The 12,373-nt window shown below is 32.3% G+C and overlaps 1 protein-coding gene across 1 annotated transcript; it reads left to right on the top strand.

The window, feature by feature from the left end:
• The first annotated feature begins 626 nt into the window (after positions 1-626).
• LOC143205337 (notch receptor 4 protein C901) lies at positions 627-12,169 on the top strand. The gene is made up of 7 exons (XM_076418580.1): positions 627-852; positions 1,351-1,490; positions 4,762-4,919; positions 4,976-5,167; positions 5,226-5,286; positions 8,959-9,089; positions 11,747-12,169. The coding sequence occupies exons 1-7, from the start codon at positions 766-768 to the stop codon at positions 12,061-12,063; spliced, it is 1,086 nt and encodes a 361-aa protein (XP_076274695.1). The 5' UTR covers positions 627-765; the 3' UTR covers positions 12,064-12,169.
• Positions 12,170-12,373: the final 204 nt, after the last annotated feature.

The raw sequence follows: 12,373 nt of genomic DNA, 5'->3' as shown, positions 1-12,373 counted from the left end.
CCATATCAATTTGACTGGCCTTACTTATACAGTTACAGGGAGGAAGACGTAACACTCGACGGCTATTTTGTTCAGCCATCTCGTCTACAATTTATTCTTTTTCTGGCCTATTTGTTAAAAAGCAAAAGATATAAAACACAATTAAATATTTCATTTATATTCACAGAGTAACAATTTGAAATAATTAATTCTTGATCATGGTGTCTTCTTCAATTTTGCATGCTATGAAAAGTACCAATTTCTTTTCACATACTATTGAAGATGAATGCATCAAAATGAACTTAGAAATATTTTTTGTTCAACAGAAGAGGAGGCCACCAGTTTAGTATTGTATACTTGTTTGATTTAAAATATATCCTAGCATTATACATCCATTAATATCTTCAAATTTAATTTCAAACCTTTTGCTACACTAGATTTTACATCCACATAATATTTTTTGCTTCTTCAATCAAAGTTAAATTTAGAAGAACTCTTAGGAGTTACCAAACTTAACAGCAGATACATAAGGATCTATCTATTTTTACTGGATATTAACCAATTCGTTTAATAATTTCACACGCACCCTCGTATAAATGAAGAAGAAGCAGTTACAGAGAAATTAAGGTCAACGACAACGTTTGTGTGTGTGTGTTCTTCAGTTGACTTTACGGAGTCAAGTTCACGGTGAAGAAAATAATTTCTTGGTGCATCACTTAATAGAATGTATCTTCTTGTAATTAGTATAAACCGATTAACTGTTGAAGTGTTATAAAGACGTTAAAGATGAAGTTAAATATCACAGTGCTGGTGATTCTTGGTATTGTTGTGAGTGTTCGTGGTGGAAAATTCGTTCCAAAATGGAAGAAGCAGGTAAATACTTGTCATTATTAGCATAACAGAAATACTGAAGTCCCACAAACTTTAAAATTAACAACAGTTTCTAAATAATGCGAAAGAGAAATGTTCATTTCATTACTGCAAATAATTATTTATTGTTATTGAATTTCTCATCCTAATAGGTTCATTTAAATTCAAAGAAAATTGGATGTGGGAACAATATGTGTGAAATTTTACTGTAAATATGACATAACAACGTCTTTAAAGCTAAATAAAAAATAAAATAAAATTAAATTAATTAATAAATTTAAAATAATATTAACAGTTTTATTGATGTTGATGATAAATTAAAACCAATTATCATTATTATGGAAATTTATTAGAAATTCAGCGGACCTTAAAACATTTAATTTATTTATAACCTATATTCTGAGAAACTGTATATATATTTGCAGCATTTAGCGTATACTTGTTAATACTATATAATTCATGGTGACGATGTTGATAAATGATCATAATGATTGATTGTAGGCATGCGAAGTACCTACTTACAGAAATGAGCAATCTCACTATGTGTGCACTGACGATGGTGAGGTTAAATGCTTACCGGGATGGACCGGAGATGTTTGCGATGTCCCTATATGTAAACCTGGATGTGATCCCTTACAAGGGTAAATATAAAATAGTTGATTTATTTTATATTACAAAAATCTTTAAAGCAAATACAGTGAAGGAATGTGGGAAAAAAGAATGTGATAATCCTTTTCGACGATGATTATAATTTTAGTTTAATGCCCAGTTTTACTAATAATTATTAAGCATAAAATTTAGCAATGGATTAATTGGATAAAACTAGAAATATCCTTTTTTTAAAGCCTTTTGTAATAGGACCATTGCTTATAAATCATTGTTAATTATTTGTTAAAAATCTCCTTCACCATAATGACCTGATTGTGGAGGAGAATGTCTCAAAAAGTTATAAAATATATTCTAAATCTATTTTTCGGGTTTAAACAACTTTATAAACGGAAAATGCTGTAATAAGTAATAAGGTAAAGAGTAATACTAGGCGTAACGGAAAGTTATTACAGACGTTGTCGGAAAAAATCTACATAATTTTCAGGAAAATGAAAAATGTATGACCAAAAGTGTACCGTTAGCCATTTGATACTATACATATTGTCTATCTCTCAAGCAGTTTATGGATGCCATCCCAGAAAAACTGCTTATCCTTTGAGCAAAACTATTCATCGAGCATTTTCAACCTTCTTCGAAATTAGCGAACTGCTACTCTGCAAGCACGTGTCCCATCGACGCGAAAAGTTGATAGTTGGACGCGGCAAGGTTTGGAGAGTACGATGGGTGTAATAGTATGTCACATCCAAGTGCTTTCAATGTTTCCTAGGCCAGTTTTATTTTATGAATTTTGGACGTTTTCTGAACAACTCATGGTTCAAATTGATTATTTGTCGTCGGTAGCGATAACTAATTGTTTCACCAGGTTTCAATAGTCTTGCGACCAAAACGATTTGACTTTGAAGTCGATCAGCCCGTGTCGTCTGGTGATGAATCATGATTTCTTGCACTGAGAGTTTTCGAAATAAATTCACTTTTGATCACCCTTGACTATTCTATACAGAAATGATATCCAATGATACCTTTTAAGCAGCATTTCACTGAAGATTTTTCCATTTTCCATTTACCTGTCATTGAACTAATGTTCTTCCTTTCTGACAATCTTCCCATCATTTGGATTTCCCCTATTCCTCGTAGTCGGTCGCTAATCCTTCCTTTGTTTTTGGGTTTGGATTGGGTCCTCGACCAATAACTTTTGCAGTCTCGCTTTAACAAACTTTCTCACTCCACCAAAACTTTTTTTCTTGCACATCGAAATCACCACTTTTGTGCAGGGCCTTTGAATGTGTTTCACGTACCACGGTATATGACTAGATTTTCGCAAAATATAATGTATAGATTTGAAGCTTGATGGCAGTAAAATTAAATGACATATGTGTCAAATCATTACATTGCATAGTTGATCCCAGCGACGTTGTTTAGAAAAACCAGCACCGTAAGTAGTAGAAAAAGCAAGTTTTGTTTTTCATAGGAACGTAAACATACTTGAACTTTATATAAAAAAATTTATTTCGAGAAAAAGAAGTGGATACTACGGCCATTATATATTTGATGTAATTTATAGGAGATCAGGCGGCATCAGTTTGATGAAAGACTTAAATTTCTTAAACATATTTGTAAAATTCGTTAAAATAGACTTTGTAACATGGCATATACATACAATTTTTTTTTATTTAATGCTATATCTTATTCTATATATATATATATATATATATATATATATATATATATATCATCATCAGAAGGAATGTTTCTATTTTAAAAATAATAGTAAGCTCCCTGAACTTGGTTCAATATTGACCGGTGAATTCTCCGCTATATTCAAAGCTTTTTCTAACATCACAACACAATCCTTCAAAGAATGGCTAGTCCTGACGGACTCGCGAAATGCTGTCGAATGTTTCCTGGAACAGAAGTTCAACCATACCCTGGTAACCGACTCACTGTAAATCATCCTATCATTTTCTCCATAAAATATGGCCCATGCTTAGTTTAGTGTTACTAAATAACCATCACTTCTTCGGTATAGGTGCTGATGTATACTGTCTGGATAAGACATCTACTTCGTTTTTGTTGTGTTTCTAGTCCTGTTTTTGGTCATCCTCAAATTGTATATACTCTATTTATACTTTTAGCCCCCCTGTAAATTTTATTTATTTATTATTATATTATATTACATAAACACTTTATGTCTGTCCCCGTTCCCTTTTTATCAACACCGTATTATTGTACAGTCGCGAAATGACATCCGTCAAAGCAAAAAAGTACAATTTTGGCTTGTGTAGTAATTTACTATTTTCAACTAAAATAGTTGTTGCTTATAGTATAGTGCTTACAGATACAGTGAATTTCCAAAATTAAAATTAAATTATACCATTTAAGCTAACAGCTATACTAAACAAGTTCGTGCAATTTGGTTCGCTTCAGTATTCTGATTTCCTGCGTTTTGTCCACTTTTTTTCACACCCTTTGATTTTCAGCACAATATCGAATAATTTCGTAAATCCGCTCGATTTCCTAAAAGATTATAAGGACCGCATATAATCTATTTAACTAATCAACATAGTTGTTTAATTTGAAGTTTGGTCTGTTCAGCTTTTATCTATCATGATATTTCCTATTTAGGATTTCATCGAGATGAATGTCGAGGTATTTCGTTCATTTTTCTTAACAAATCGAACATACCCCAAGTGACATAATTAGGTGTCTATCTCTTCACCATAACGGAAAATTGACAAGGACCGGATTGGTTGACACAGTGCTAAAGGCGACAGGACGATGCTCCTGCTGTTGGTATAATCGCGAGTTCGAATGCTGCTGGGGTTCTGATTTTCCTTAGCAAGAGTGCAAAATACGACAAGGAAAATGATCCCAGTCGTGCCATTAACCAGGCTGGTTAAGACCGTATGTTTTCTGGGATGATCTCAAAGTTCGTCACTGGCTTATCTGGACTGGCCCACGTTAAACCGTAGGTCCAGTCCAGATAAAATCTAGACGGTAAAAAGGAGACTTTCATATATTAAAAAAAATTGATATGAGTAGATTTCGAATTATTAAGCTTTATTTTGCACTCCCTATTCCACTTGTAAATATTGTTGACTGCTCCACTTGTAGTTTTTACAGGCAGTATTTATTCACATTCATACCAACTCACACATCTACTAAGAGAAACAATACTGACGATTGTTCTTTAATCACCCAAGGTACAATTTAATTATCGTTCTCATTTTGTAATTTGATATTTTCACAACATCTCGCGTAAAAGTTGTACTCGCTAAAAACGACCGTAATCCGTTCATTTTACAGTTACTGCAACCGACCGGGAGAATGTCTCTGCAAATTAGGATTCTATGGCGAAAAATGCAACAAATGCATACCGTTACCCGGGTGCCAGCACGGTTATTGCAACACCAGTTTCGAATGCATCTGTCAGGAAGGATGGGACGGTCTATTTTGCTCGGAACGTAAGGAAACATTCATTTTTCAGGTCATATTGTACATTTTATATTATTTTTCTTAGCTACATGCCGACAGGACTGCCATCTAACGAGGGGATACTGCGACAATCCCGGAGAATGTAAGTGCAGGATAGGTTGGGCCGGTAGGACGTGCAAGGACTGTCAGGTACTGCCGGGATGCGTTCACGGCTACTGCGACAAACCTCTGGAATGCAAATGCAAGCCGGGATACACGGGACTCTTATGTCAGAACCGTAAGCATCACCGTAAACGTTTGCCAACGACATGTAAACAATATATTAACACTTTCAGCGATTTGTTCGAAGACGTGTCACAAGGAACGAGGCTATTGCCGCAAACCTGGCGAATGTAGGTAAGTGTAACTCGGGAATAGTCGATCACCTTAACTATTGGTATTGTGTTTGGATTTTTAGAAAGTCGGACGCTACTAGAATAATTAATTTACGCGCAGATCTATTAGTGGCTCATACGTTATCATGATTCATACATCTACACCTCTAGCGTTAATTAAACCGTTACTTTTTTTTAGTTATTTCTTACAGTTTTACAATATATTGGCGAACGCTATTGATTATAAAATATGTTTAACAAAAAAATTAGACCGACCTCAAGAAACATATAAGAAACTCACTGAAATTTAAAAAATTATGAAACTTAGATGTATATCACAGAAACAAACATTTTAAAATAAAATATATAAATAATAATCGTTGTAATAACTAAATTAATAAAAACAAAATCTTCATTTAACCTATCTACTACACGAATTTTATATTATACTATATATACACCATTTAGCTTAATACCTACCTAAACCTATTTATCTATTTACAATATTATTTTAACTACTACCAACTTATCACTTTGAAGTCGGTGATAACCAATAAATCAGATTTGTTTTATTCGTCATGTTATTTAAAGAACCCAACCAAACGCAAAAATATTAAATTATATTTATTTTGTTGGTAACTTAATTTTTTGTATATGTCATAAAATTATATTATTCCTCTTGTTTTATTTGGGCTCGGTACTTCGTAGCACCACTTCTCACAGCCTCCTATTGAGAGCTAAACCCTTTAACATTTCCATCATAGAAACAATTGTCTAGAAGGTCTCTACAAGGTCTCATATACTAGAGGTAGAGCTTAAAAAGCAAACTGAATGGCTTGTGCACTGAACGACTTCGGATTTTCCATCACAGCAGTACAGCAATAACATTTTCCCTCGATTTTAACCCCTCCCCTTTACGATCCTGACTTGGTTTTGAAAATTTTGAAAATCGGTCCATAATTGATGGAGAAATCGGCGAATATACACTAAGAAAAATATACAGCCGAACAGCACCACCTCAATTTTCGAAGCCGGTTAATAATAATAAAAAGCATGTCCATAGTCTATCCAAAGTAGCAGTTAAGTGTTTACATTCAACTCTTTTCTAAACCACCTATGGTATACCATGGAGACTTGATCGACCTAATTAATAATTGTACATCCAAGTAAAGTATTTTATTTTCATTACAGACATATTTACCTTTTTATGTTTAGTTCTTGTTTTTCCTTCGTTGCTGTGTTTTTTGTTAAATCATTCTGATATCACAGTATTTCTCCATAGTTTCTAACTGTGTAAATTTTATTGATAAAATTAGATTTTATTATTTTAATGCTTTTGCTATAGCTGTATAATAGTTAGTATTCATACAGCTCATATGTATTCCGAACAATTACACCTATATTTTGCACATAAATCATTCACTATCTATATTAACTATCCTTTAGTTGCTTCCACCCTCATCATTCTGTCTAGGTGTTATCAGTATCACTACATAGTATAAAACAAAGTCGCCTTTTCTGTCCCTATATCCCTATGTGCGCTTAAATCTTTAAAACTACGCAACGGATTTTGATGCGGTTTTTTTCAATAGATAGAGTGATTCAAGAGGAAGGTTTATATGTACAATACATGCATAATATACTAAGGCAACATTGCTAATTTTAGAGGTTTCTAACGTGATGTCGTAAATTAACCTATTTTTTTAGGCTTATTTAGCAATTAGCAAAAACGCTGCCTAACCCTACGAGTTAGATCAAATTAATGTACTACAGTATTGTACACCATAAAAAGGTCTACAAAAAAGTCCGCGATGGTATGATGTCTATCTTTTAGGGATAACCCACATTAACCATTTTTATTGTTTACTTTTTACGTGAGAAAATGGCTTATTTACGAAGCTATTTTAAGCAATACGGCATTAATCCTTATCGAATTAAGTACCTTAAATACAGTGTGCAATTAATATAGATCAATATGGTTCCTTACAGCATGTAAATTAAACAAATATTTTCGGAGATATTACAAATTTAAAATTTGCGTTTAAAAATGTGTAATGTAATAAAAATTGTATGAATTTAGATATTCCAAAGATAGCAGGAAATCTTCATAGTAAGTATAGGGGAAGAGGAATTGTTTTACTCCAAATTTAATGCGTGCAGGCCAAGGGCAGTAATGAATGAACCAAAAATACTGGATCGATTTTAATCATGTTTTCATTGAGTGACATAGGCATATATATTTTATGCCCGTGCAAAGTCGGAGCGGGCCGCTATGTTTTTATATACAACGTTCATATTTTTTCTGTAGTGTATTTAATTTAGTATCAGCATTGCAGCCGTGCGAAGCCGGGGCGGGTCGCTAGTTGAATAATAATCCCCCATCCAGGAGGTTTCACTCACTCACTCACTCACTCACTCAGAAACTTTCATTCTCAGACACTATTCCAGTCTAAGCTGTTAATTTACTTTCTAACACTAAATTCCACCACTTGCCAATGTCTTCTTCTGTGTATCTGATAGAGTTCAGTTTTGTAGGCCAATCCTCAATTATATCCTTTGTCGACCACTTCTTGGGATCTTTCTATTTCTAGCATGAAGTACAATATATCTGCAATGAATTCGATAGCAGATATCTTCGAATCAAGCAAAATTAATGAATGCCGAAAATGAAAATTGAAGCGTTTCATAATTCTAGCCTTTATACATCGGATAGTTCAATAGTACTAATTAAAAATATGTCATTTTGTGTAGAAATATGTTAAAATTATCGAATTTAACTAATATGTTAACTTGTTTACATTTGCCTATATTGATACTTTAAATTTTCACTAATAGATGTATCATGAGGTCATTTTTACTTGGATTAGATTTAAAATTCTGTACTTTGTATATGTATGGTCATGTTAATAAGGAAATATTCTCCTGTGGACATTGTACTACTTAGCTTTTTATGTTGTTTGTATTTTTGGAGTTATGGTCATGTTAGTTCTTCCGGTCCGGGTGTACTTATTATAATATCACAATGTTTGAAATGAACTATACTATTAATAGTATGTAGGTTCTCTTTTGAAATAAAATATTTCTTTTTGTATTTTTCTATTTAGTTATAGTGTGTTCAAAATATCCAAGTCTTCTATATGTATTTCGTCTCTGGTATAGAAGCATGTTAACAAAATACAGTTAAACATTTTGTTTTAAACAATATCAGTATTTATTCTCGTTATTTATGGAGTATATGTATTTCCAGAATCATTTTATATATACCAAAGCTGTGCAGAGGTGTATGAGTAATCAGTTATTGAGACCAACAAAGATTATTCTTTTAACACTTTCTGCTAGAACTGCATACTTAAATTTTATACTATAAAGCCTGTTACTATGCTACAGAAGTACTTTGGGTTGGTAGATAGTGAACCTTTCAGTCCCCTGCATCCTCATATTTGTACAGTATTCATGGTATTCTCACTCCTTTAGTTCTTTCTAAAAAAAACAGTAAAATCCCTTAATATTATCTTAGGCTATTTGAATTTATTATAAAGACTTAAATAATTTTTGCATTATTGAAAAGTGTTCAACTTTGTGTAGCAAGGTTTAAAAGCAATTAAATCATTGAAGTGACAACTGCAGGTTATATAAAACCTAAATTTGAATTATCGATACACTAACATGAAAAAATAATTATTTCTTCTTTCAGATGCAAAGTCGGATGGTGGGGAAAGAACTGTGATAAGTGTTTCGCATATCCCGGCTGCGTGAATGGAACTTGTAACAAACCATGGGAATGCAACTGTAAAAAGGGATGGGGTGGAATGCTTTGTGATGAAGGTAATATCATTAATTCACCCTATCATTAACTGTAATATCAAATTCTATACGGTAACCGAAAATACCATCCAAAACATATAGTTAATTAATATGCAGCTTAAAATAATATTAGGTGTAGTACTTTGATCTAGTTCTACTTCTAATTTTCTAGCACACTCTGAAAAAAAACTAAAACCATTCTCTTTATCGATAGGGTAAACATAAATTAAAAAGATCGTCCTTGTTCGAGATATTATTAAGATAATTAATTAATACGTTCATTTTTTTTTAATAAAAAGTAATTAAATTATCATATTTAAATGAAACTTTCAACACAATCAAAAAAATTTATTAAAATATTAAGATATAATAAAAATTACTTAACTTTAAATCTATACAACACTATAGAATTTGTTTTATGTAGGGTTTTTCAGTAAGGACGGGTCGATATTCAAAGAAAATGTTCTATATAAGATGTTAACGAAATTCTTGTTCTACTTTAAAGGTCCCTATGTGCCGGTATAGTATTCAAGTGATCCAATCTTAAATAACTCTGTTTCATACATCGAACTGTGTTCCTAGGCAATCTGTTTTGGTCGTATTCTTCTCTGTTTCTCTTTTTGCTGTAGTTAAGCATTAAATTTTATAGCTCACTTGAAGGGTTTTTTTACTTATATCTTTCAAGCTGTATCAAATTTGACAAAGAGCATATCTGAAGTTTATTGTCTAAGGGCTCTGGTTGGGTACTGATCAAGGCCCTATAATTTAACGCTTTTGCGGTAGATAATATTTGAGATTGGTAATGGTCTGACGTAGCTTTTAAATGTTGATTTCCTATAAACCAGGTATCCTAGATGGTCCTGTTTTTTTTTTCGCGTAACAAATGTATCTAAGAAAGGAATTATCTTCTGTCTTCATGGTGAAGTGAACATTTGTATATGTTTGTTCCTTGATTCCATGATTTCAAATGATAAGGGGCCGTCCACTTATTTAAACTAGCTAGTAGGTTTTAGTGTTGTACTGGAAAATGCCTTGTTTTCAAAATATTCCATGTAATGTTGACTATGATAGAATATGTTGGCGAATCCATAACGGTGCTGGATATTTGTTCATAGAGATTTTCCTGGAAGTAGAAATATGTGTAGAAGAGACGATGTTTTATGATTCTTTGATTATTTCTAAAACATAACAAGAATATCTTCTGAATTAGTTCGCATCTTGCTTTTAAAATCATGGGAATTTTTTATTTGATACAGATTAGTACGTTAGTTCTTTCAGGGATATTTAGCAAGACGTTAGTTTGGAACTTCGATGATACTGATAATTGGGCAAAGAGAGATGGAAAGTTTATGAATATCTGGAAGTCCATATATCTTGGATGTTACATTATTCATTATTTTTCAAAGCATTGAAGTAGATTCTTTCATGATGTCTTCTTGCGAATTACTTGATTTCCTCTAGGACAGTTGGAATCCAAAGGTATCTTATATAGGGATCTTCTATAGTATCTTGTGTATATTATAGTTAGTATTTTGTAGTATAGTATCCAGGTAGTATCTTGGGTGATCTTTTCAGGACTCACTTCTCAAGACTTTATCCTGACATATTTGTCTTATATTGATATTACTTTTCACAAAACATCCCCATATCTGAATTCCATAAGTACGTAAAGGTTTTAGTATTTGCTTGCACAGCAGAAACTTTTTATATACGGACAATTTATATTCTTCTTTTAAATAACGACTAAATTTTTTTGTATCTTAATGCGAGTTCTTTTCATTTTGTGTTTGATATGCCCCTTCTATCGAAGTTTTGCATCAAAATTCATTAGAAGGTACTTAATGTTGTACATGGAATTATTCATATTTATTGATATATAAACAGTTTGGTTATAGGTGAGTTAAATATGCACTGGTGAATCACTGGGTTCACTTATTTGAATTAGTACGCAGCAGATTTTTGATTGGTTATCACCCGAAATAGCAGTTATCGCATTGTAGTCAGAAAATGTAGCTATAGATACATATTCTATTTGTGGTATGTCACATGTATAGAGTAGGTAAAGAACTGGACCCCAAACACTGTCTTGCAATACATCTTTTTTTGTTTCTTTCAATGATGAACAATCTTCTAGTTGTTTAATTGTAAACATTCTGGTTGAGATGCAGGAGGTTAAGAATTTAACGTATTCGTTCGATAAAATATTATGGAGTTTTACATAGCAGCGGAAATATTCTTAACAAATAAATAATCGACTGACTTTATATCACAGTTTATCGACATTTTATCCCACTTATATAATGAGTAATTTAATAATTTCTAAATTCATATTATATTATTCCACCGAACATTTAGTAACCGCGTTCCGAAAATAAAATCGAAACAAAACTGGAAAAAATCCATTTGAACGTTTTAAACTAATGTGTCTCGACTCGGATCGCTTTTTTCTCGTTCTTAACAGAAATCAAACGAAATACACTTACGAAAAGTGAAAATTCTCCGCTTACCTTGACCCACTGTTTTGTATAAATAAAATAATTCGTATTTCGAATCAATTATTAATCAATAAACGACCGACTAACGGTATTACTCACGAATGTTGTGCTTGTTTGTTATTTCGACTGAGGGTTAGCGAAGTGTTAAATTTGCAGTTTGATTTTTTATTGGGTCTGTTGCAGAACTGACTTATTGCGGCGACAATCCTGATGCGTGCAAGAATGGAGGAAAATGCATTTCGTTAACGAGAGATGACGGATCTTACAGGTGTATGTGTCGAGAAGGATTCTACGGCAGGAATTGTGAGAAATCTGAGTATCCAGTTACAGTGAAGCCGATTAAAACTACAACAACATCTCCTTCTACGACTGAGGCTGACGTAAACGTCGAAAATACAAGCGAGGATAGCACGGAGGAGACATCACTGGAGGTGGAAGGCGTAGATAACGCCAACTCGACATTGATTAAAAAAAATAATACTATAGTGAAAGACGTTTAAAACATATTAGCACAATAATTTTATTTAAAAATATTTATTTATTTATTTTCATTTATTTATTAAATTAAGATATTCCCAAGATTTAAAAATAAATTTCATTGATTAGTCTAACGGTTCTCTTATTATTTCCTATGCATCAAAACTGTGAATAATTTTTTAGGTATTTTTAAATAGTAATATTTTTCATACCCTATAATTTCTGAAAATATTAACTAAATCAAATAATCACTACCTTTACGTTCTTTCTGATAGTGCAGGTTGTCTAAAAAAAAACTGCACAAATATTTTAAATGATTATTTTATTGAATAC

Source organism: Rhynchophorus ferrugineus, unplaced genomic scaffold (genome assembly GCF_030347505.1).
Source record: "Rhynchophorus ferrugineus isolate W39M unplaced genomic scaffold, kcgeb_rfMv2 rfM11, whole genome shotgun sequence".
Classification (NCBI taxonomy): Eukaryota; Metazoa; Arthropoda; class Insecta; order Coleoptera; family Curculionidae; genus Rhynchophorus; species Rhynchophorus ferrugineus.
Note: the sequence above shows the minus strand (reverse complement) of the source record. Positions and strands in the feature narration are given on the sequence as shown.

What these genes read in the sequence shown, in the direction of transcription:
- LOC143205337 (XM_076418580.1), top strand. Translation starts at nt 766, where the DNA reads ATGAAGTTAAATATCACAGTGCTGGTGATTCTTGGTATTGTTGTGAGT. An exon ending in CGGTCTATTTTGCTCGGAAC is followed by an intron (nt 4,920 to 4,975) that starts GTAAGGAAACAT and finishes TATTTTTCTTAG; the next exon opens with CTACATGCCGACAGGACTGC. An exon ending in CGCAAACCTGGCGAATGTAG is followed by an intron (nt 5,287 to 8,958) that starts GTAAGTGTAACT and finishes TTCTTCTTTCAG; the next exon opens with ATGCAAAGTCGGATGGTGGG.